Source organism: Haliotis asinina, chromosome 12, assembly GCF_037392515.1.
Source record: "Haliotis asinina isolate JCU_RB_2024 chromosome 12, JCU_Hal_asi_v2, whole genome shotgun sequence".
NCBI classification, from domain to species: domain Eukaryota; kingdom Metazoa; phylum Mollusca; class Gastropoda; order Lepetellida; family Haliotidae; genus Haliotis; species Haliotis asinina.
The window spans coordinates 38,792,035-38,819,651 of NC_090291.1; the positions used below are offsets into that span (position 1 = coordinate 38,792,035).

The following is a 27,617-nucleotide window of genomic DNA, read 5'->3' on the forward strand; positions in this document are numbered from 1 at the left end:
TGATGGTGTTATCAATATTTTTGTTGCGTTTTAGAAGGTCCCTGTAAAAACACATCAACAGAAGAAATCACCAAAACGCACCGTACCAATGAACATGTTTGTTGTATCATGCACACACATCTCGTGAAATCGAACATGTACGAGTTGTCACCGCCTTTAGTCGGTATAAGACTGCACAAAGGTTGGTTCTATCACTCCTTGTTCAACAGTGCCACGTTTAACTCAAATTGAAAGGAACCAGGCTATCGGACTTTTAGAAGCTGGTCAGTATGACATAAATGTTTCCCGTCACTTCCATGTAAGCAGAACCACGACTTACTGTGCCCAGCCCGATACAACGCTACACAGACAACAGATGAGCTTCTTTGCAGCAGTCTACTCAGATTCCACTTCTGATGAGTATTTAATTTAGAAAAATACATGAATACATACGTATATTCTTTATTCTAGATTTACTTGCGTGCGTGCGTGTGTGTGTGTTATTCGACATGGCATGGCGACAACGTTTAGTGCGACTGCCACTAGCTCCACTAGATCGGAGGATGTTTAGTTATACAGTCTTATCTATGCCATGGAAGCTGGACATATTTCAAGAGGGTAGATTGGTTACAATATACGCATACATCCACGAATACAGAGGCCCTCCGATAGTGTCGAGACGTTTATTAGACATTTGTATGAATTACTTCAGATTTCGAACTTTCAAAAGATGAGGACACAGAGATAACTCACCCCAATGTCTGTTTCGACTTTACTACACACAGAGATAATCTACAATATATATAGTCTCCCTGGTACACATTGGCAGATCCAAGAAGGGAATTGGTGGATTCGACGTAAGTACCACGTTGACTATTTAAACCCTCCTGCCACCCAGACGCTCGCACGCGCACGCGCACACACACTTTAGAATGAGTGAATGAATTTAGTTTTACTCCGCACCCAGAAATACTTCAGCTACATGGCGGCGGTATGTAAATAGACATACTTCAGAATTCCTGGATCCGCGCATATGGTACACATACATTATATGTTGACAAGTATTGTAGGCTTCGACTCAAACAGATGTAACATGATCGTCACATTCCAAGCAAGGGTGACCGAGTGTGTTTGGTGTATAACCACTTTGAAAATTAGTTGGGTTATGTCACGCCGTGCCGTTATAAGCAGTGTTGCTCGAATTCATCCATTGCACAAGCGAAAACTACTAAAATTCCCCGACGGTCTACCAGTGATACGCTATTGTTCCATAAGATATACTCGATATTGTCACACAGACTTAGAAGGAATAGCCAAGTCCAGAGCAAGCATTTATTTTAGCCAGGTATATACCGAATATACACGTGGATCTGTTTTAAAAATGTGTACAGATGATATATGCCAAAGTGACTGAAAATAGGGAACATATCCATCTGTACGATACCATGGAGTCCCGACATTTTTTGCATAGTTCAACCATAGTTCAAAAACACTGGATCGATGTTTAGGTGACAAACATGCTGTGTTTAGAAAATCGGAAGAATGAAACGAAAATATAATAGTTCCCAAACTAATATACAACAGAACGCGAACCGAACCCAACACCGTATGTTTATCGCCATTCTACCTTAATCGCATTTGTATACCTCTGAATTTCCTATTTTAACCAATCACAATCCAATATTTACAGAAGTCATGGTAGAATATTCAATTATGTCTATTCTATGTAATCAGAAAACGATTTATTTTGGAGACAAACGTTATGAAATATTTTTGCAGAGTTGGCCTGATGGCGTTGCAAAGAATGCTTGCTCATGAAGCGATTTGGAGTTGGATTTGTGATTCGTCGGTATTATTTTGACCCAAACAGACTATATAGTTCCAAAGCGGATAATCAGGTGATCCAGCCGTCAAAATTAGTTAAGCATGCCAAAAACCTACAAATCGTTGGTTCAAATACTAATTATGGTTCTGGGTTGTTCAACGCCATACCTATGCTCGAGGGCTTGAGTTTTTTTTGTGTGTTTTTTTGTTTTTTGTTTGTTTTGTTTTTGTTTGTTTGTTGTTGTTTTTTTTATTTTGTTTGTCTTGTTTTGTTTTGTTTTTGTTTTGTTTTGTTTTCTTGGGGGGGTGTTTTGTTTTGTTGTTGTTGTTCTTCTTCTTCTTCTTCTTTAACGTCGCACGCAGCAATATTCCAGTTACATGTACATGGCGGCTGTCTGTATATAATTGAGTCTGGCCCCGACAATGTCGTCATCAACAGCATGAGCATCGATCTAAATATTAAGGATACGATGACATGTATCAACCAAGTCAACAAGCGTGACCCCGACCGACTTTGCTGAAGACCAATAATTATTCTAACCTGCCTCTGCCTTTCCTCTCATATCAGACTTACACGACGCGACTTGAAAGGACAAAAATAATGACTAGCATGAAAGATAAAATAACTCACTGGCCCATGGGAAATAATATGGTCGTGCACTTAGGCAGAGTAACAACAAGAACCTTTATTAGACGTCTGTTGGTATGATGCCACCGGGACAGAACTATCGAGGCCGACACTCATCTACACTGCGGGGGCAGTCTGTGTGAAACTTTTGAGTCACCAAACGCGGGTGCTTACAGTCACCGGATTTTCTGGCCCTGTCATGCATATTTTCAGGCCTCGAAATATAACTGGAATATTGTTGGGCCGTAAAGTCTGAAAACCATTCGGTCACTCACTTTAAAGTGTCAAGTTTTCGTATTTCCCTTTGGACGAAATAGCAACACAAAAATAGCACGCGAGAGACGGTGATTCCAGACTCGCGTTCAGGACAGGAAATATGTTTTCACAGACCTGCACTTTTTCATGGAGCTATATGTGACGCTATGTCTTACTTACGTTGCTACGAACGTGTAAGGTAAGAAGTTTGAATTATGTAATCCGTATTGACATTGAAAAACACATGATTTATACAAACACGCTGACAAACAATGTCAATTAAGCAGAAAAAAATGAAAAGGGATTGGAGATGCGGGGTATCGATCCCCGTACCTCTCGCATGCTAAGCGAGCGCTCTACCATCTGAGCTACATCCCCACCTGCTCCCTAATGGCAGATTTTAAAAAGTCATAGCTTGTGAGGAGGCCCAACAATTACGCGCTGTGTCAGTATTTTATGTATATTGTGATATTTTTTAAATTATATGATTTGCTGTTGTTATATTGTAACTAATTTACCTTAAGCATGATTTGCGATGATCGTGATACGGAAGTAACCTTAAACTTGACCTTCAACTTTGGTCACGGTCAAGGTCGCGGTTTCAGTAAACATGAATGATTCTAAGTTCACTTTGTATTACTTCCCGACATCCTACTATTCACAGAAGGTAACAGCTTAATTTCGAAGAATTTGCAACACAGAATCAGTTCTTATAACTGGAAGAGTCTGGAATAATCAAGGACCGTGGTTAATTTCCAGCAGACACTGAACTCAACATTATGCATCTCACTTCAGGAACACTCGAACACTGTCGCTAGCCGGTCGTCTGGTGCGGGCGGAACTCTTTCATGCACTAGTACCCCCTTCTTTTTACACAGTGGAAGGGAGTCCTTCCAAAGAGTAATATCCCTACACTGAAATAAGTTCACTTCCCTACCTGTTCTAGTTTACTGAAAGTATATTTACGTGAATATACATCTTTGGGTGAAGACTGCATGTCACTTTGTAATTTTAGTTTTTAGGGTCGCGGGGTATTTAGGGGCGGAACACACTCTGTCTCCCCTCTGTCACTCCCCACCCCCACCCCACCCCCACCTCCCCACATCACCTCACTCTCTCACACACACACGCACACATCTCAATCTCTCTCACAAAAATTACTCGTCTCTGAAAGATAGAGAATATTAAGCTGCAAAGACTCCATAGTAGATCAATCACAAACCAAGCACAGGGTATGAAACTCCCCAAACTTTCAGCCAAACCACAGGGCTGCAGATCTATAGTTATGAAAACAAGTTCAGTGTTGTTTGCACTAGATCTAAGTATGAAAAACCTCTATGATGTTTTTGTTTTGTAATTGTTGATGATATACATCCTATGGAAATCTCCTGTGAAACTTAGTGTTACATATCACATTCATCACAGATATGCAGTCACAAACATTACATTATGATTCATGAAACAGTCATTGGAATTCAGAAAATTATAAAAGGCTTTCGTTTTAATGAGTTTGTTTAGAAATGTCATGTAGATGTTGTCAATGAAGATTTCAATACAGCTGTTATATTGCAGTCCCAAGTTCACCCCTGAATGTTATGAGTGCCCAGTGATTTAGAAACCTCACTTTCCTGTTTTCAGACCTGAAAATTATCTTCATAAATCTATGAATGCACGTTTCTGCTCCAGGTGCTGATTGCACTGAAAGAGAAGAATGTCCGCTTCCAGCTTCGCATGGTCAATATCCTCAACCTGGAACAGACCCAGGCATGGTACATGAGGATGAATGCCAGTGGCACCGTTCCTGTACTCAAGGATGGCGACAAGATAGTGAAGGAATCGGAAGACATCATCAACTATGTGGACCGGGCCATTCCTGGTGGTAAACAGAAAATAAATTTTTTGCTTATGCTGTTAAAACCAATTTGTTTGGGAAAACGAAAAACAAAATCAAATCATTAGGAGATAAACGTCATGTGTTGGCCAATTTTCATATGTGTTTTGAGTGTTTAAAGCACATGAATTAATTTGGAACCGACGGTATCACCTGGAGGTTTCCAATGAAATATTCCTGTTTTTCAAATACTCAGTTAACACCCATAAATTGGCCAACACACGATGTTTTTCGACATTGTAAACACGAGTTAAACAAAAGGCCCACATGGGTTTTACTGTCTGCACTGATTTACATCAAGTACAGGTACAGCAGTGAAGAGTCATCAGCTGGCCGTTTCAGCTGGTTCCCATGGCAGCATCTGCTCATTTGTGACATTCCCATTTCACGTCAAAATATTATTTGAATGACATCACCAATGCAATAGTGCGGTTGTGTGCGATATTTCTGTGTGTCAATACGTGGCAAATAGTCTTGCAATTTCAGGGAATTAAATGCCATCATGTTTTTCAACCAATCAGATTACAGAACACAGTGACTTTTGGTTTACAAAATAGTGTAAATGTGGTCTAGGAATTGGATACATTCACACAAGTTAGAACACATAGTCCAGATTCAATTAATTCAGGTAAAGGAATAACTCTAAAATTGGCAAATATTGTAAAGAATCTTCTCTTCAGCCACAAGACACAGAGTTAGATGCATAGAAAAATACCATGACTTGCATATTTTCAAATTAAAACTTAAACTATTTTTGTTTCATATTGTATTTACTTGAAATGTTTCAAGTGCTGGAAATATCTGCATCCTGCTCTAAGGAAGAAAGTCTGGGATAGAACATTGGCCTTCAGTAACCCATGTTTGTTGTAAGAGGCGACTAACACGTTCGGGTGGTCAAGCTGTTGATCACTGAATTATCAGGTCCAGACTCATATAGTTGGAATGTTGCTGAGTGCAGAGTAAAACTAAACTCACTCACTCACTCAAAGGAAGAAATGTGCTCTGCAATGTGGGTTCCCATTGAGTCAATTATACATGAAGCTGGATATAATAATTGAACTGTCACAAAATGTCTGTGGATTGATGCAGAAAGTCTTATATCTGTGTTGAGACAAGCTATCATGGTAATTGTATGTCCATAAACAGGATAACTGTTTCTTCAGTCACCGAATTTTTACTTACCTTATGTCACTGTGTATAAGGTTGTTTTTTCATATACCTTTTGACCAAGTATTGCGATTGAAAATCAATAGAAGGGAGATAACTCCAAATCTGTTTACCTTGTGTTGTCAGCAAAATGGCAATTCGCCTCGCATTCAACAGAAGTGCTTCAAACTGTTCAAAACTAAAATTCAGCTGTTCATTAAGATAAATACTTTGTTGTTCACTGGTCCCTCAAGGGTACATGAGCCCATGGCTCCCTCGTGACCAGTGAACAACTTATAATGTTCACTTTTGCCAACATACAAAGGAGTAAACAAGAATAATGGACAATAGCTCCTGGAAGGTCTCGCACATCTGTTATGTTGAAACTTGTCAATTCATTACCATGGTATTTCTTTATCCACAGATATTCGACTGGTTCCTGGTACAGAATCAGAGATGGGAAGACAGGTTGAGAAATTTCGCAAAATCTTGGATAAAATTCCAATAGACCGTATAACATATGGCATTTTCTTCAACAATGAACTGTCACCTTCAGGAGGCCAGATTCCTCCCCCATTTAGACAGTCAAGAAAAGGTAGGCGTTGCGTTGCATTCAGTCTCAAGGGCAGGAATAGAAATGAAGTATTTCAAAGGGTGCCATATAACTTCTTATAGATAGTTTAGGTGTGAATTTGTGAAAATTAGCTTGCCCATACCTTATGCTGATCCAGTTTTTAAAACATCACAACACTTACATCATTTCAATTTATTGTGTAATAAATCAGTGAACATCATGTAAACCTGTAAACTTGAGAGGTGGATTGAATGGAGCTAGACTGTTCAGCTTCATTTGTCCCAAACTATCATCAAAAACAAGATTTCCTGTTTTGAACAGTGGCATTCAAAATGGCCAAACCCCTGTGATGCTGGGAGATTGTGACTACCACTGATAAATGGTCTGATGGGATGCAAAAATAAGGTTTTGAATAATTTCAGTTGGTCAAATTTAAATTTCCATTAATGGCAGTTTTTAGCATTACAAGCCCCTATTTAAATTGGAAAGGAGCCCTATAAAGTTGGGCGATCCTGAACCTGACACTTGCTTCAATGAGAGCTTTAGCCCTACCAGGCAGTAGGAAATATAACGTTTCAGGACCTGTGAGACAGACTAGAGTACAATGTGTGAAGCTCATTTCTGGTGCCCGAGCCATGATCTCACTGGAATATTTTAAAAAGCAGTGTAGAACTATACTCCCTCACTCACTCACTCACTCACTCACCCACCCACTCACTCACCCACTCACTCACTCACTCACTCACTCACTCACAAGTTAAGTACACTGCACTATTTCATTCCTTTACAAGTCACACAGATTTCCAGTAAAGGTCTTTGAGATTAGTAACTGGAGGTCCTCTTGATGTTTTGTAAAGCAAGGTAATACCTTGTGAATATTCCTTTTGATACAATGATCATGATAATTTTGCAAATAATGAAATATGCCCATCATTTTTGCCAGTTCTCATTTGATAATTGTAGATTTGGAGGCAAAGATGCTGAAAGGGGCTGTAGACACAGCCAAGTTAGCCGAGCGCCACCTAGACCTGCGCGATGCTTATCTGACAAAGAGTCAGGTGATGTCGGACCGCCTAAACTTCCTGACAGACAAGTCCCGCGTGGAGGAAACACTTGACGACTTGGAAAAGACTTGTGATGTGCTCGAGGAACAACTGAAGAAGATGAAGATTGGTGAGTCATGACCATATACACTGCTGTTTTGAGAATTGAATCAGATATCAGAAATGGCTGCATGCATAATTCTTAGATGGATGAAGTTTAGGACATACTTTTAGTGTTATTGTAAGAGGTGCAAATGTATCATCCCCGACTCAGCCATGTAAACCAGACACTCAAGATAACTTGCAATTGTAGACCAGCAGATAACTTTTTTTGTGATAGGACAGCCAAAAGAAAATGTCTAAAAATTTACGAAAATTTTAGTCTGATTGTTAACATAAACCACTTTTCAACTCACTGATTTTGTTGGCTTTGATATCATTGATCGGTCAAAAGGTTGGTTGAAACTGAATCACGTTTTTTTTTAAGTCGTTCCAGACTTGTTCACTTGTGTTTTAAGTTGTGAATAAAATTATATAAATTGTTGAGTCAATTGGATTGTAAGTACTGTGCTCCATTGCAAATCGTGGTTACAGAGTAATCTCCCCTTGGTAAGGAATCCATGGTGAATTTTGTAGACTAAAGATTGCTGACAGTTTGGCTGACTTCAAGATAAATTTTGGTATATTAAAAGCTTGTAGATAAATGTTGGTATAGTACAGAAAATCATTTATTTTAGAACGATCTGATGAAATAGCTTTTAGCCTTATGTTGGTGTAGTACAGACCATTGTTTATTCCAGAACAGTCTCATGAAACTGCTTGTAGATAAATGTTGGCATAGTAATGGCCTCTAGGTAAGTTTTATAGTAAGGTATAATACAGACCATCCTCCATTTCAGAACAATCCGATGAGACGTGGCTGTGTGGACCCAACTATACTGCTGCCGACGTCACCCTCACCTGCCTTCTGGGCAGACTCATCTTTGTCGGGCTGGGCGACCGCTACTTCCCCAAGGAGAAACGGCCCAACTTGTGGGCTTACTGGGGCCGGACACAACAACGATCAAGCACACGGGAAGTCGTCCTCGGAGCAGGGAAGTTCCTTGCCAAATACATCATCCAGGAAAAGGCCAAGGTTGTCCTGCCAGTTATTGGTGGTCTGGCCACAGTTGGGCTGGCGGCTGGGCTGGCCGCCTTCCTCATACACAAATACAAGTAGAGGGCATTGTGAGGAGATATGAGGCGTATACTGTAGGTCATTGCATAATAGGGTATTATGGCTGAAGACACAGAGCGTATGTACACAATGATTATGAAGTGCACTTGATGTAGCGTAATTCTAATAACAGCTAAAACTCACGATTTTCCATACTGTGGTCACTGGTGTATATTGGAAACATGTATTTTTCATTATTTGACATGTATTATCTTATTCCTATGACACATATTTGTGATGCCGACGACCAAAACACTTTTGTGGCAAAACATGTTCTACTTACATATATTATTATCAGTTGTTTTTGGGTAAAACCATCATTTTTAAAGATTTTCCAAGCAATTTGGTTTCATCATATTTGATCTCTCTGTCCATGTGTTGTTATCAGGTTATTGTCAATGATGTGAACAGTGTATATAATGTTTTGTGTACGCACCAGTTGTAATTGACTCATAGTCTTGTTATTGTAGATAGTGCGAAAATCTTGTGTACAGGGGTGTGTATTGTTGATAGATCTGTAAATCACTTTACATTTGAAACATACCCAGCTTGATGTTGACATATTGTTATGTATCCAGACCATATCTAAGTGTACAATATCTAAGTTTCCAATTTTGGAAATCTCGGGATAGTCATATGTGTATCTATAAAAGCTTTTCCCTGAACATAAAATGAGGTACATGTGGGGTTTTACCTTGATTCCCAAACACAGTTGTCTCTGGAACCCTGGTTAATTTTAAGCGTTATTGTATAAGGATCTTTGGCCCTGTTTCAGAAAGCTGTCGTTGCACTGCGACTGTCATAAGTCAGTGTTATGGTATAGGGGGTAAGAATGTTGTGTTTTTAGTTACAAGATCTCACATTTACGAGAGTTTGGAGAAACAGGACCCTGTGTAGTAACTGTGGAGAACTGTACATTCTGATGATGTCTTGAATGAATCATTGATTGTTTGGACTGGTAGGGGGTAAGAATGTTGTGTTTTTGGTTACAAGATCTCACGTTTACGAGAGTTTGGAGAAACAGGACCCTGTGTAGTAACTGTGGAGAACAGTACATTCTGATGATGTCTTGAATGAATCATTGATTGTTTGGACTGGTAGGGGGTAAGAATGTTGTGTTTTTAGTTACAAGATCTCACGTTTACGAGAGTTTGGAGAAACAGGACCCTGTGTAGTAACTGTGGAGAACTGTACATTCTGATGATGTCTTGAATGAATCATTGATTGTTTGGACTGGTAGGGGGTAAGAATGTTGTGTTTTTGGTTACAAGATCTCACGTTTACGAGAGTTTGGAGAAACAGGACCCTGTGTAGTAACTGTGGAGAACTGTACATTTTGATGATGTCTTGAATGAATCATTGATTGTTTGGACTGGTAGGGGGTAAGAATGTTGTGTTTTTAGTTACAAGATCTCACGTTTACGAGAGTTTGGAGAAACAGGACCCTGTGTAGTAACTGTGGAGAACTGTACATTCTGATGATGTCTTGAATGAATCATTGATTGTTTGGACTGGTAGGGGGTAAGAATGTTGTGTTTTTAGTTACAAGATCTCACGTTTACGAGAGTTTGGAGAAACAGGACCCTGTGTAGTAACTGTGGAGAACTGTACATTCTGATGATGTCTTGAATGAATCATTGATTGTTTGGACTGGTAGGGGGTAAGAATGTTGTGTTTTTAGTTACAAGATCTCACGTTTACGAGAGTTTGGAGAAACAGGACCCTGTGTAGTAACTGTGGAGAACTGTACATTCTGATGATGTCTTGAATGAATCATTGATTGTTTGGACTGGTAGGGGGTAAGAATGTTGTGTTTTTGGTTACAAGATCTCACGTTTACGAGAGTTTGGAGAAACAGGACCCTGTGTAGTAACTGTGGAGAACTGTACATTCTGATGATGTCTTGAATGAATCATTGATTGTTTGGACTGGTAGGGGGTAAGAATGTTGTGTTTTTAGTTACAAGATCTCACGTTTACGAGAGTTTGGAGAAACAGGACCCTGTGTAGTAACTGTGGAGAACTGTACATTTTGATGATGTCTTGAATGAATCATTGATTGTTTGGACTGGTAGGGGGTAAGAATGTTGTGTTTTTAGTTACAAGATCTCACGTTTACGAGAGTTTGGAGAAACAGGACCCTGTGTAGTAACTGTGGAGAACTGTACATTCTGATGATGTCTTGAATGAATCATTGATTGTTTGGACTGGTAGGGGGTAAGAATGTTGTGTTTTTAGTTACAAGATCTCACGTTTACGAGAGTTTGGAGAAACAGGACCCTGTGTAGTAACTGTGGAGAACTGTACATTCTGATGATGTCTTGAATGAATCATTGATTGTTTGGACTGGTAGATGAAATGATATCCATAACTCTGAGGATGCAGTGAATTTTTTCTACATCCATTATCTATATTTGTGCATGCTGGACATTTGCACATTGCATAAAACTCTGTATATTAACTTAAGTGAATTTATTATGAGATAACCAACAGCATCATGTACAGATACAGAACCACATTCTGTAAACTGAAATAATGACAGAGCCAAGGTTTTTGATGTACACTGCATTTAGAAAAAAAAACAGTTGTTTTTAATTATCATTACATCAAAGGTAAAATTCTATTTATACCTATAGTCTGTTTAGGTCAAAAGTGGACTCATGAATTGCAATGTAACTCAAAAACTAAAAAGCATACCATACTCAGCAAAACACTAATCATAATCAGAATGTCATAGCAAATCTGTGAGGTTTTTGCAGAATATTTTTCCTTAAAATAAAAAAGTTGTTTAAGAAATTATCATTAAAATATTGACATGGTTCACAGTTACGAGGGAGGAGTCCAGAGAAAGGCACAGCCAGGTATTCAAGAAGCAAGTGCACAAGGGCAAAGAAAGTTATTTATTCATTAACCTGTGCTGTGCTGTCATCATGCTCTCTTGCACACCTGGCTGTCCATTTCTCAATATCCTCAATTGATTTCCAAAGACCTATGAAAAGTCTGGTTAGAATTGGTCTTCATCAACTCAGACATGTCATTGTATCCAAATTGTGTAGATCGATGTTCAAAATGCCAATCACTGGAATGTCTGGTCCAGACTTGATTATTTACAAACTGCCTTCATATCCCTTGAATATTGCTGAATACATTAATCAATAAACAAAAACCAAAAATCAATTCCAAAATTTATCCCAAGATGACTTCCTAAACTAGGGTACATTTAGAGATGGTCTTGTGCAATCTGTTTTATTGTTTTCTACAAAGGGTACCATACACTGCAGTGGTAAACCAAGTGACAGTCAACTCAAGCACATGCGTGTGCTTTGAAACCTTCATGGCCATGTTTTGTATCAAGTGTTCAGACATTGCAGGGACTTCGTATCCGCGTAAAGCATACTTTATTTTTTGAGAGGGGTTGTCCCTGCAACATGATTTATTGTTTGGGGCGAATACTGTGTTATTTTTTTTATCCCATTTCCTGTGTTTTATTTACATTTGTTTGTAATCTGTTGTACCAAACTGTACCAAATGAGGCAATGGTTGATTGGATTCTGTGGGATTCTGTGTTAAATCTGTGTGATACTGGCCCTAGGAGGCAACTGAATGGATTGGTGGGAGGGGATGTCAGGCCCTCATTTCAATAAGCAATCATAGCGCTATGACAGTGGTATGTCTATGGTACAGTATATGAGGGACAGTGCTACGATAGTTTTGTAAAATGGGGCTCTGGATTGATGACCATGTTGATTACTTTTTATTGCCTGTAATGATTCCACATGGACTTGGTCTTCCAGTGTTTAAAACGTTTCAAAATTTCCCACAGGACCAGTGAGTGGACATTACCAGTGGTCATATGTGTACTTCACTGGTCCAGTGGAGTGATTGCGAATGTAAAACTGGTTCCTGGTTTCCCATGTGCTTTGCAAGTATTAATCACTTGTCATAATCTAAAAAACAATTTTAATTATTTAGATGGGGAAAACATTCATTTGCCACCACTGCGAACTTATCATTTAGTGGTCCTGATGAATTTTCACTTGTCAGGGAACGAAGGACCAGTGTAAATTTCATACACTGATTTTCAGCAACCTGGGCCCCATTTCCCCATTTCCGAAAGCTCTTGTAAGCCTAAGATCTCATAACTTTTCTTATAGCATGCGTAGCTCCTGTGTTACAGTTTAGGAGGTACAACGGCAGCGAGAAAACTTACACGATCTTAGGCTTACAAGAGTTTTGTGAAACAGACCCCTGTACTTACCAGGCCACTAGAGAGAAACATTCTCATAACTGCCTGACTGCTGAAGTTGAAGTATATTCCCTCACCTGGCATGACAAGCTGTGGGCAGATTCATTCAAGTGCTAATGAAGACGTCCATATGTTTATGTAGCCATTTTTGTGTGTTTCGTTGATCTCAAAATGTTTCTTGTACACAGGCTAAACTTGACAGCCAGAACTATCAGTTCCAGTGTCATGATCTAGATTAAGTCACCATAATTCCACCTGTGTTGATGTTGGTGAAAAAGCTGTAGATTTCTATTGTTGGGTGGGTAAACCTACCTTTTACAGCTTTTTTTGGTCCTCAAAATTTGGCAATGTTTGTATGAATACACAATGCTATTTCGAAAGTTGTCAGATGAAAGATGTTATGTTTTGGATTACACTTTCTCAGTTAAGTGGCAGCAATAGTAGCTGAGTGGGTTAGAAGGCAGACTTTGTGTCCTGGTGACTGGGGCCTGACTTTAAAAGTGTGGGTTCCAATCCTGGATGGGACTCAACCCCAAAAGTACTGAAATCTGTACCTTGCAAAGAAACTTCATCTTAAACATAATGTATGTCTTTGGCATATTGTTATAGCGATTGTCATAAAGGTCTTAGTTGTAAAATACATTTTCAAAAATACTAACCAATGTTTTAGATACCATAGTTCCTCAGAATGCAAGAAATTATGCTTTAGAACTGAAGGTTTGGCAGAAATAGTTATCCTTGACTTACCAGTACCATGACCTCCTGGGTTTATCAGTGTTTAAAGACTCTGCTGCTTTAGACTTCAGTTTAAGACTAAGAGGTCACTACCCGTGAAGGTCCCAGGGTAGAATAGGCCTTCAGCAACCCATGCTTGCCATAAAAGGCGACTGTGCTTGTCATAACTAACGGGATCGGGTGGTCAGCATCACTGACTTGGTTGACACATGTCATCAGTTCCCAATTGTGCAGATCGATGCTCATGTTGTTGATCACTTGATTGTCTTGTCCAGACTCAATTATTTACAGACCGCCGCCATATAGCTGCAATACTTCTGAGTGCGGCATAAAACTAAACTCCCTCACTCATTAAGAGGTCATCAAAATGCTGCTGAAAACAGCATAAAACCCAGTTCACTCACTAACTCCCCTCCCATCTACAGATTCCTCCAGCATTCCACTTCAACAACACTCCACAAGATCTGATATATGTGTGTTTTGTATAACTATTGTTATGATAATAAATGAATTGTGTGAAACAAGATGGTGATGATTTGAAATGAGATACCATACCAAATGTTAACATATGTATCCAATTTAGACACATTATGACAAGCATATCTGACACCTGAATTGTTGTAAGAGGCAACTAATGGATAGGGTCAGACTCGCTGACTTGGTTGACACATCTCTTTGATATCCCAACTGCATAGATCAATGGTCATGCAGATGATCACTGGAATGCCTAGTCCGCACTGTTATTTATAGAGTCTTATTTATTGTTTAACATTTCTAGGCAACGTTCTTGCCATCCATAGACTCATGTTATGTGTTCACTAACTTCTACATGCCTCTCAAGAATTGTTTTGTATTGTTTTATATCATGTTGAACTGTACAGTCGTAAATTGTGACAATTCAGTTGTGAATCTTTCGAACCGCTGGCCTAAAAGGCGATGTAAGTGACTATTGCAGTGTCCATTGTCGTCCATATTATTGTGAACAAGGGAGCTATGGCACTATTTTTTGTTGTATATTCAGCACTGTTTTTCATATTGTATATATCCAAACGTCTTTTGTCTGACCATACCTACACTTGCTCTTATAATGTCGATTTTTGTTGATTTGGTCATGTCTGTAAATTAATTATGTAAATTTTTTATTTTGGTTATTTATGTCCTGTTATGTCCTACTTGTATTGATAATGAGTTCTGTCATCATGTTCACACAATTGTCGTTGCAGTCAACATTGTCCCGCAATATACCATCTGTTATTGGTTAACGATCCAGCAGTTTCATCAAGGGATCTCATTTTATTGCTTGATGCAGCTGCTGCCTTCATCAGTATTCCATTTGCAATTTTTCTCAATGTAATGATTACTTTTTGATTCTTTATCCTGTCTATTGTCTGTTCGCAGTGAAAACGTACTGATGAATTTCGCTTTTAACAAATAAATACAAGTAAAGTGAAATTAAGATTGTGAATCATTATTTTACCTTGCCAACTGAACATTTAAATCTCAAAATTTTATTCAATATCAGATAAAAGTTGTTTAAAAAAACAATATGGAATCAAATCGCAATTATTGGTTTGTATTACAAGAGGATAAGTGCAGTAGTTAAAACAGTGAAAGAAAGGTATGTATGGTACATGATGAGCGTTACGTTAGGCTAACCTTACATATCTTTTGTGTTTCATGTAATGTGCATGTGCACACGCGTATTCACTGTAAACAGACTGTACAACCCATTATTTTATCATTGACTGTATGACATTTATAGAGTGCATGTAACTATATTTGACGTCTGTTGTCCCATGAGTCTAGTCAGTATGTCATGGCACATAGGTTTTGATCAGTTTTAGCCTTCAAGATACATGTATTGTGTTCAGAATATTGAGCTTTTTCTAAGGTTGGCATTCATAAAATAAAGACAATATAATCTAACCTGAATAATAGAGAAAAATGTATTTATTAACAGAAATCTTTAACACAACATTATAATTTAAATTGATTATTTTAATTCATTAAAATTAACACAATTTAAATTAATTGCCATAATTTAAATCAACACAACAGAAATCTTTTCACAATAGAGGCTAAGAGTAAATAACTCTTTACAATTTTTGCATAAACGTACAATTAACAGAACTTTACATATTTCAACCACATGTACATAAAATGTTTATAAGAAAACTTGATAATTTCTAAATATTTTAGTCTGCATATGTTCAAGCAAATAGTTAATGTACCCATTCACCCACCTATTTCTTAAGCGCAGTGACATTCCGATGATTCAGTCAGGAAATAATGTTGCAGTGTGGCGCTGTCATTGTTAGAAAATGGTTGCCACGGCGAAAATGAAACGACCAATCTTATGTTGAAGAATATCATTTTAAGCAGCTTCTTATGCCGTGGGTGAAAATTATTACCTGTGGTCAGATTGTAGTTCACTCCACGCCCATGCTGATATGCATGTGGCATTAGAAAGGTGGATCTGGCTGTAATTGAAACCAGATAGTGTTGGTGTGTAATCACTCCACTTGATGTAAACTGGTATGTCCTAGCTTGATCTAACAAATCTCAATCTGAGTCAGTGGCAAAATTAAAGGTGCACCTGGTATAAAATTTACACAACTATGTCTTGTACGTGTACGTGACTTGTTCAATTTTACCATGGTTACCATTTTGAATTTCAGGAAAACTGAAAGGTTGTCTTGATGGAATGAGCCATTTGAGGTTTGACCTTTGCTGACGAGTTTCATGCATTCTGACAATCATAGTTGCCACAAATTCTTTCATGTTGGCTCAGAAAAGCTGTAATTGTGACCTCTATATGACCTTGACCTCAAGGGTCAAGGCAAAGTACATCCACAGCTAATGTCAGTGTCAGCTCACATGTAACTGAGTGCATAGCTACCTGAATAAAATATTTGAAATGGATTTGCTTGTTGCTTACTTGAACTGTCTGTAACCACTTAATCCTACATACACTGTGACCAGTCAGCAAGAGTTTTTCTTAGTCTTATACTGTGAAATTGTTTAGTGCATGATGAGTTTTGCTTGTGTAAAATGCCTGATGTAACACAAGCAAGGCCTATATTTTCAAAGCTCTCTTATTGCTAAGATAGTTGTAAGTGCCAAACATTAACATAAACTTACGACTATCTTAGCACTGAGGGAGCTTACCAGTAGTTTATTATCCACCGCTTCCTGAAGTAAAATTATGCAGATTTTAACAGTACACTATATACTTAGCATGCAAATACATCTTTAGAGCCCCACACTCCATCAGGCACACATGTTTGCATTGTTTACCTTAGTTACTTATAGTTTTACACTTTTCAGCAATATCATGGCAGAGGACACAACTGGACTTTGTACCCACTGTACCCATGTGTAGAAGCAAACTCGGATTTCTGTCATAAAGGGCGAATGCTTTATCCACTCGGCTACCTCACCACCCACTCATACATTGCCATTAGCATGAAATACATTGAAAACAAAACAGTGATTCTGCTCAGATATTCATACAAACTTATCAAGAAACAACTTATCAACATAAAAGCAACACATCTTTGGTTTTGTACAAACACCAGTTGCAAATCTATGGTGAGCGAGTTTAGTTTTACGCTGCTTATTATGGCATGGGACTCCAGACATGAGCTTCATATATTATACCCATGTGGGGAATGAAACCTAAGTCTTCGGCATGATGAGACAACGCTTTAACCACTTGGCTACCCCACCACACCCTGGTTAACTATAGCGCTAACTTGTGAACCAAACATTTTAACCAGTGCTAACCTGGATAGGAAACTGCATCGTAGGTATCGGCATGGTCTATGAGTGGCAATACTTTAGACTAGACCATCTCTACCCCAGTGCTTTAGGGGAATGTGGTGGAATGAAGTAGCTTGGTCAACCATTTGTTTTGGAAACTCAGAATTTAGTAAATAATAAATTTTTTTCAGTGACACAGCACCAGTGGTCATTGCATTGAGAACAAGTCAAATTATTTTGACACCGCACTCAGCAATATTCCAGCTATATGGCTGCGCACTGTAAATAATCAGTTCTGGACCAGGCTATCCAGTGATAAATGGCATGCGCATCGATCAATGACATGCACATCGATCAATGACATGAGTCAACCAAGTCAGCTAGTTGGACCAACCTATCCTGTTAGTCACCTCTTACGACAAGTACAGATTACTGAAGATCAGTTCCAATCCCAATCTTCACAGTGGCATTAAGAACTAAAAACAAGAACATGTTACAACTTTGGTTTTATTTCAAAGGGATAAAATCAATCATTGCACATGGAACTTTGTAAAGGGAAGTAGCTGAAGGAACACCAATCATCTGAAGCAACCTTGTTAAAAGTAGCCCAATAGTTTCACAAAATCAGTTTAACACATACCTTTAGTCATCATTAATCATCATTAAAAGGGCCTTGTAAAACTGTATGGTAAACTCACAAATGAAACTTCACTGTATTACAGCAAACCAATAAAAACAGCCCAGCTACTTCTGCAGTGTCCCCAGACAACTGTTTCTAACAGAAAGAAAGGCCATATTCGGCATCTTTACTTGAGAGTCCAGTGATATTACATTTAGATACAGAGATTATTACACTTAGGCAAGTGTTTCATATGACTTTATACTTATACGAAATAAGTGTGAAAAGTTAGTACATACTTTGCATACTTTTGCATGAGTTTCTCATATGGCACGCTCGAGTGTAATAATTTCTTTATTACCCACTTTATTCATGTACATTTGTGCCGTAATACGTAATCAAAAGTGACAACTCCCTTTGTTGACATTATGTTCATTTGTTAAATGATGTGAAGTGCACATATGATATATATGACCCTGGTTATGTTTCACCATATGGGTACTAAACATATGAACTACTGAAACAAGGTCTAGGTATTAAAGAACACCTCATTTCTTCACAGGACAACAGTAAATCAGTCATGGAAATGACTGACTTTGGTCCTAGAATAAATTCAAGTATTTGTTTAACTTTTAAGTAGTGTATATAACACAGCCTATTACAGAAAGTAGTACAAGTGGTAACGATTCTACTTTGAATATTTTCAAATGGAGTCCAAGAAAGTGTACAGACATGTAAGATAAGTCATGCAATTGCAAACACATAATCTGAATATGTTTCTACTTCGTTTTTGCGTTTGGGGGACACTGTTCCAGTAAAGCATGACAAAGTTCATTGAACAAAACATTTTTAAAAAGTATAAAAAATGTAATTGGCACCCACATACATTGCCATTAGCATGAAATGCATTGAAAACAAAACAGTGATTCTGCTCAGATATTCATACAAACTTATCAAGAAACAACTTATCAACATAAAAGCAACACATCTCTGGTTTTGTACAAAAAGGAAAAAGTCAAACACCAGTTGCAAATCTACATCATAAATGCCATCCTTGTACGTCTGTAGTTTCTTTGGCTTAAAGCCTACTACCAATAATTTATTACAGTCATATAAACTTATTGTGTATGTTTTGCGTTGCTTTGACCATGTTGGTTATCACACGGTTACAACAAACAATAGACAATACATATCACTAGGCCAGGATTGTTGTGAACAAGAACAATCCTGTGAGAATGGCCATGTGGGACAAATGCGATACACTAGTTCCTGATCAAACCACATAAAATCTCCACCTTACCCTGACATCTGTGATGGAGGCTTGTCGGAGAGTCGGCAAGATAAACAACTGATGAACACAGTAGTCATGGAAACGTAAACACTAGACTAACAACCAGTTTCAGAAATGGACAATATTTCACAACAGAAAAAAAGGGAAAAAAGAAAAGAAAAAAAGTTCATTATAAAACTAAAAAAAATAATGAAAACGAGTCCTGAGGCTTTCTTTGTTTTCAGATCTATGGAAATCTAAAATCCACATATTCCAGTCTTGCAAGGGCTTTCTTTCTTGTTTCAGGGTCTCTCTATGAGAGATTATGTTAACACATACATTGTGTGATATATCATAATATTACTGGGTCTGACACAAGCTCATCATTTCATATCACACTCATTTTTCTTTGTCTGATAATCTGTCCATTTACTCAAAGTTTATGAACTGATATGATTAAAGCACTAACAACTTAATGCAGTATGAAATACAAAAGATAATAAAGATGCAAGGAATTATCACGCAGCAAACACGAGCAATGTTTCAGCATCATGTTGGCCATTCATCTGCATTCACATTACTTCATTCCATTCAAATCAAGATGTCCTAAAAACTACTATGACTAGGCCAGTTAATATATTTATCATTTAAATAAAATAAATAAGTAAAATAGTCTGTTCATCAATAGTACAATAATTTATATAGCACATCATAATTTTTTAAAAAGTATTCAGAGAAGATAAAAAACAGGAAACTATTACTCAACTACACAGTAAAAAACTTGGGAACTGACCATCATCAACCATAGTTGAAAAATTGAGATCATTGATACTTACATTTGCATTACATCAATGTTGGGCACCACGCAAAATGTGTATGTTTCAGATTTTATAACCTTTCCTCGTTTTTCCACAACAATTATGATTCTACAATTTTCAGATTCATATAATGTCATAAATATTTTTCAACTCACCGTAAACAAGTCATTATCTCAGTTTAGCATGTACCATACAATCATGCTATATAAACCAAACTGTGTCATCCTGAATTGATGTTCAGTGATGTACATGAGTCATTAAACCAGTCTGACACACCCTCATTAACTGAGTGGGAGGCTACAATGTTTAAACTAGTACCCAAAGTAAACAGATTGGTAGTGAATCTCTACACCTGAGTCACACACACTGCTTAAATTCCAGAGCACTGAAATACTCACAGCGCCACTACAAGAAAAATACTTGAGTTGCAATGATTAACGTAAAACGTCATCACCAGTTTAATCTTTATTGTTGATATGACAATAACTATTATCACAAAAATATTGATGTAAACATGGTAAATAGAAGAAAGATTCCTTTCAGTTTTATCATGACACATCTACAATCAGATTAAACGTACAAAGTTTAATATATAAATAAACATCACACAATATGAACATGGTGAAGAGATGATGTAATATTTCTCTGTATTTCATCATGTTAAGGTATCTTGCACTACAGGTCCAATACCAAAGTCCCATAAATGTCAATGGACAACATGAACTTTCTTGGTACACTACTTCTAGCGTAGTTGTTGATTAGGATTTGTGTGGTCAAGATGATAAAACAACTAGCACATGGTGCCTGAGGTATTAACATTGGCAATCTGAGGAAATTGATTGAAGTCCATCAAGATCATCTGTGTAATATCAGTGTTTAAACACGATGCCCTTCATAACAACATGATTACTTTGTGCAGAAAATAATCATACACAAAACTAGAAGCAGACCTGACTAAGAATAATGAATGTCACACCCAAAACAGATCTTCTGCAGAGATGTAGTAAAAGCCATTTGAACATGTTGTAAGGAGGGTAAGTGTTGATAGTACAAATATGGAATAATTTAGTTGTAAGTGGTTTTATGGATGCCATTACTACCATTTCACATTAAACAAGTTTCATGTAACTCAGGGACGAATCTCCTGGTTGTGGTGGTAGCCAAGGAATTTTACTCCTAAACAATATTCTATAGCTTACAAACCAACACAACACAGCAATGAATGCTGCAACAATCTTCTGAGGAAGTGTGTGGAATCTGTAAATAACACTCACTAACAACATAAATTCCCACAATATTACAATAAGTGCGAGACCAGCAATAACTGCTTTAATAATTGGGGTGTGAGATTTTAGTGAAAATCTTCCTTTTGATATATCTTCATCTGTTACTTTCCTTTTATCTTTCAGTTCATCATCATATAACAATTCTCCAATCTTCCTCCAGTTCTTGAACACCTTAACTTCTTCAGATATAGTTAATAAGCAGTGTATTAAGAGAAAAACATGTCCTGATATATCTAATCCAATCCATTCCCTTCCTGATTGAAGGCACTCCATTTTACTGTTTATTCCTGGCTTGGTGCATTGGCCAACAGTGCTGTCGATCACTTCAAAAGATTTCGTGCAGAGATACCACCAGAATGTTCCAACACCAAGCCGCATAATGTGTCGTTTGACTTCATTCCAGCGTCCACAACAATACACAGAACTCGTCAGGAAAATGAATATGAGAAGAAGCGTGAATGTCCATCCCCATCCCATCTTGACGAAAAAGATATTGAAGAAGTTCCTCCTGTTAGAGAAGAATGATCTAGGGAATGCAAACAAATCGCACAGTACAGATCCGACCATTACCCCGATGAGATAAACACCAATCTTTACTGACGTGTCTATCAGCAGGACGGCTCGGCAAATTTTCATGACAAGCATTACCGCGAAGTGACCAACATGTGTTGGTTCTGGTATGGATTTTTTCCCTGTCGTTGTTTTTCGATCTGGCCGTCTAGAAGAGTGAACGTACTCGAAATGGCGACGGGTAAAACCCGAGCTCCCTTCACGTGTGTCCCCTTCCACCGCCATCCTGCTTTCGATTTGACCCGGAAACTGTTAATATTGCAAAGGGAGGTAACACTTTCGGAAGTCATTTTACTTGCATACCTGGAGTAAATATTTCTGACATCTTGACTGCCTGTTGAAAATATATCTCTCCTTTAACAAGACTAAGACTCCCTTCACGTGTTTTTTCTTAATGCTGTAATATGTAAGCGCGTAGTGGGGATAAGTTCAACATCCTTAGTTGGAAGATGATTTATTGCTCCCCAGGTATGCAAAAAAAGTCTGAGGTTGACAAAGAAATGGTGTTTTGACAGATTCAGTCATCAGGCAATAACTGTTCCATCCGGTCTCATTGTCAATGGAATAAATTCATAATTACCTCTTATTTCTTGGAGTTTGGTCTTCACAGGTGGCTCAAAGTAATTTGAAATCCAACACTGCAGGAATGTAATACACATACATCTGACTAATCTGACCCATTTAACCACAGGGGTGTACTTATGTAATGATTATGGGTCTAATGCAGTTCTCTCTCAGCCACAGACCAGCAGTCCTACATCATGACTGTTGTGTGTGTGTGTGCACGCACGCTATCTGAAGTTGAGACTCACTTAAAGCACTCATTATATAAGATACATTTACATGTGGTATACACGAGGACCATGCATCAAATTGCTGAAAATGTGAAAATACCATACATGTGTACAGCTGTGTTTTGGTGTAAACTTTTGTTAAGAATTTGCCAATTTTATGATTTTTTATCATTTATTAAACTCATCACAATAGTCTTTTCAATGTTACATATTTGTTTTACAATACATCTGTTCATATGTAAACAGTGCCTTTAAACAGCGTGGAATATTTTGCAAAAGTGGGTTTACACAGTTGACGAAAGTGAGTGGCTACATTTACACTACTGAGTCTAAACTTTGATGGGTAGTATATGTTGTAATATCAAAACCAATCAGGATTATTTCTAAAAGAAACAAACAAGTCTTACACCATCGATTTGTTGTAGGAAGATTAAAAGCATAGCATTGTGTATATGAACATGATCTTGTGTTAGAGTGTTCTGAATATTGGGACTGTGACAAGATAAGAGCTCATTTCTTAAAATCCAAAATCAGGGTCTGCATATTTTATGGAAAGAAAGGGTTTCTGTCATACAAGATTTCATATACTCTGTGTCAGTCTTGCCGAGTATATTACTATGTTTGTGCCATCACAAAGTGTATTAACATTTTCAGCAATGACCCACAGCAAGACAGTATAGAATGAGGACTCCTGATCATGACAGCATGTGTTGTGTATAGAATGATGACTCCTGATCATGACAGCATGTGTTGTGTATAGAATGATGACTCCTGGTCATGACAGCATGTGTTGTGTATAGAATGAAGACTCCTGATCATGACAGCATGTGTTGTGTATAGAATGAAGACTCCTGATCATGACAGCATGTGTTGTGTATAGAATGATGACTCCTGATCATGACAGCATGTGTTGTGTATAGAATGAAGACTCCTGATCATGACAGCATGTGTTGTGTATAGAATGAAGACTCCTGATCATGACAGCATGTGTTGTGTATAGAATGAAGACTCCTGATCATGACAGCATGTGTTGTGTATAGAATGATGACTCCTGATCATGACAGCATGTGTTGTGTATAGAATGATGACTCCTGATCATGACAGCATGTGTTGTGTATAGAATGATGACTCCTGATCATGACAGCATGTGTTGTGTATAGAATGAAGACTCCTGATCATGACAGCATGTGTTGTGTATAGAATGATGACTCCTGATCATGACAGCATGTGTTGTGTATAGAATGATGACTCCTGATCATGACAGCATGTGTTGTGTATAGAATGAAGACTCCTGATCATGACAGCATGTGTTGTGTATAGAATGATGACTCCTGATCATGACAGCATGTGTTGTGTATAGAATGATGACTCCTGATCATGACAGCATGTGTTGTGTATAGAATGATGACTCCTGATCATGACAGCATGTGTTGTGTATAGAATGAAGACTCCTGATCATGACAGCATGTGTTGTGTATAGAATGAAGACTCCTGATCATGACAGCATGTGTTGTGTATAGAATGAAGACTCCTGATCATGACAGTATGGAGCATGAGTTAGAAACATGTGTTTGGCAGCAGTTACATTGTACATGCTTCTCCATAAAAATCATTACACACACAGACACAAAAGAAAAACAAAAGAAAAAAAAGCCATAAATTCTGAATGGTACCTAACTGGGCTACCACTGAACCTCAGTCATAGATCCTCTTCTGTCCATTGTCAAAGTTGGACATCATCTTTTGAAAACATAAAGCATACACCAAGAATAAATGATTCTTTACTTCAATCTTTCTGGCTTGTGTATAACATGAAACATTCTTAATTAATCATAACACATACAGGTGTACAATTATAAAAAAAAAATCGTATGTGCACAAATGACCATGTGCGACTTGCACAAACAGTTAGCCATATGCATATACTAAGCATAAGCCCTAGTCACCGCACATTCTGTCTCCATTCTGATATAAACACTCATTCTTTAGTACATGATTAGTTTAATCCACTTTGATTGGCAGAATGTTCAGAAAAATTAGTCTTGCCAAAAAGAGACATTTTGTGCTAAGTAAGAGCTAGAATAGTCTGTCACACTGACCACGAAACAAATATACCCAATACCCAAATAGACCCAATGACAGTTAAAAATATATGTCAAGTCTTTGAATACCACAGTTTAAGTTCTGAAAATGAAGAAAGTCTCTGGGATCTGTTTATCATAATTCATGCAAATAATTCAGGAAGTGAGTCTCTGTAAACTTTGTTCATTTGAGATACTACATGTTTGTCTAGTGGGGAGATATGTTTGCTGTGACCTCCACAATGTAGCCAAGATGCATGATGTTTATCACAACAGAAAGGAAATGAAATACACTGGGAAATTGAGGGTGGCTACAGTTAGTGTGTTTACTAGGTGCATTTTCTGTGCGTTCAATTATCATCCATAACTATCTATACAGTGGAAGCTGTCAAACCCGACATCTGTCCAATTTTCTGTTGTTTATGCTCCTCATGGCAATATTCTATGATAGCCTGTACGTATTATGGTTTAATGAACTTTGATACTCTGATAAGACTGACTCCGGTTTTCTATCTAATTTTAAACTCAATTTGTACTTTGTTAACTATCCTTTAGTAGAACCAGCTAGCTTTTCTAAAATTTGCTCTTCTTTGAAAAAACATGACTGAAGGTGGTTACACTGTGTAGTACATGCATTGTTAGCCTCACTGTACAGAGCCACATTGTTTTGCTTTGAGAAATAAACTAAATGTGCTTCATCAATAATTCAAGAATTATTACATGAATTATTTAAAAACCCAGAACCTGTGCATAAAGTCTCCATAAGTGACAAAATTTACTTTGCAGAGTTGTGTCCCTTTATAATTGTGCCTGAAACTTAGCATTCATGGCAAAAATCCTGGATGGCTGTGATTACATTTCTGGGTTTGTCATGGTAAGACCCATGGTTGGAAGTTTTTAAAAGTTTTATATATTCAAGACCCCCATCATTTTAGTTTTCCATACTATCTCACACATGATTCTGCAGACAGTGCTAATCAAAAACCCTTTCACACACTCACCAAACAAATACACACTTGATACAATCATTGCTTCCTTCACTCCTTACTAAAATAAAAATTTACAGAAATAATATGTAGTATTTGGTCTGGTTTTTTATTTAAAAAAAAAATCTTATATCTGCTTCATTCAATTCTACTGTCTGACTATTCTGGGGGCAGTGGGGTAGCCTAGTGGTTAAAGCGTTCGCTCGTCACGCCAAAGACCCGGGTTCGATTCCCCACATGGGTACTATGTGTGAGGCCCATATTCTGGTGTCCCCCGCCGTGATATCGCTGGAATATTGCTAAAAGGGGGCGTAAAACCAAACTCACTCACTCACTCTGACTATTCTGTCTTCGATGACATCTCTAGAAACATCAAATAAACATGTGAATCAACTTTTGAAAAATAACTGATTAAAGGTACCAGTACTATATTCTATATATAGCCTACATAGTCATGATAATTAATTGAGCACAAATCCTTCTCTACGGAGATAGAAAATGTGAAAAGGTGTAAACAACCCATACAATAAACATAATAAACAAAGTAATAAGTTATTTTTCTGAATAATTCATTTGCACCACACAATGCACATGAGAACAAATCATTAAGAAGAATATTAAAACTTAAATATTCTTATTTCAAAATAACCAAGAAAGTAGGTTAGCAATTAACCTCCACATAACATACATGTACAGGGTGTGGCCTGATTCAATCCTTCACCACTCAGTTATAAAGTTTCACATAACTACAGACATCATACACGACAACAATCACAATGTAGTAGGCTAGCAGCCATTTTGAAATGGATTTTAGCTGTGTTTTTCCACTGATCAGGCTAGGAATGATAGTGTGCACACTAAGGAACAGGGACTTATCTGTTTTGAAATCTACCAACGTAATGATGTATTTATTGATTTAAAAACTATGGTATGGCATACACACAGTTCTTTAAGAAACTGATGGCAATATTTTTATGGATGTAAAAACAAGAATGCAGACAGTGTAAATAACATGAATAACTTCACATGCACTTTTCCAACGATTCAGCCTAATATTACAACACAGGCCATGCCTATTCCCTTATGAGCCAATGAGGAAACACCAGTCTCTTATGAAGTGTGGCCCCACTTTGTTTAAGTTAACAGAAGATGCACACATGAAATTTCCTTCATTGGCCAATCAAATCACTTGTAATCTCATTCAGTATGTTTATCTATCTATGGTTTGGACATTCAGAGGGTTTACTAAACATAATATCTGTTAGGCCAGACCAATTTTATTTCCTGTTTTACGGATCCACCAGTCATATAAAAAAATATAATCTTAATGTTTTTATTGGCCAAAAATGTGAACTTGTTTTTTGCCCAATATACACTTCATACAATTGCCAAAAGTAAAAGATTTTGAATATTTAGAAAGAATATTACTTTGATTTGTGAGTAATTTTTTAACTCTTGCCTTTAGGTTTTCTGAGGATAAAAATCTGTGAAAAAAGAAATGAAATTGTTCTGGCCTTAACAAATAAACTTACACCAAACATGGTTTGGTCATTGCAGAGGTTGCTCAAAATGACAGACAAATGGAGAATGTTTTATCCATGTAGGACGATACTGGAACAAATACAAGGACACTATAAACCTACAGCTCATCTCTCCAGAACATCAGCACACCAGTCTACACACAGTAACCTTCCATCTCACTCTAGCATCATACAACACAAGAGGTAAGTTTCTAAAAGGAGAGACTGACATGTTCATATTCATAACCTCAAACCCTTGTACAATATATGACATAAACAATGCTATGAGTATGTACACTGTATACTATACACCATATACCATATATACACTATCACAAACTGGTCAGAAAAAAAGAAAGAGACATAGTGACAGCT

At 37.6% G+C, this 27,617-nt stretch overlaps 2 protein-coding genes and 1 non-coding gene across 3 annotated transcripts; 1 reads left to right on the forward strand and 2 right to left on the reverse strand.

Annotated features, from left to right (window-relative positions):
* Positions 1-2,991: 2,991 nt before the first annotated feature.
* Positions 2,992-3,064, reverse strand: Trnaa-agc (transfer RNA alanine (anticodon AGC)). The gene has a single exon. It is a non-coding gene; the product is annotated as a tRNA-Ala (tRNA).
* Positions 3,065-3,271: 207 nt separating this feature from the next.
* Positions 3,272-11,246, forward strand: LOC137258351 (ganglioside-induced differentiation-associated protein 1-like). Its single transcript, XM_067796001.1, has 5 exons — positions 3,272-3,353; positions 4,373-4,565; positions 6,148-6,318; positions 7,261-7,470; positions 8,240-11,246. The coding sequence occupies exons 1-5, from the start codon at positions 3,297-3,299 to the stop codon at positions 8,557-8,559; spliced, it is 951 nt and encodes a 316-aa protein (XP_067652102.1). The 5' UTR covers positions 3,272-3,296; the 3' UTR covers positions 8,560-11,246.
* Positions 11,247-17,793: 6,547 nt separating this feature from the next.
* LOC137257907 (acyl-coenzyme A diphosphatase FITM2-like) lies at positions 17,794-22,094 on the reverse strand. The gene has a single exon (XM_067795411.1). The coding sequence runs from the start codon at positions 22,084-22,086 to the stop codon at positions 21,115-21,117; it is 972 nt and encodes a 323-aa protein (XP_067651512.1). The 5' UTR covers positions 22,087-22,094; the 3' UTR covers positions 17,794-21,114.
* Between the last annotated feature and the right edge of the window lie 5,523 nt (positions 22,095-27,617).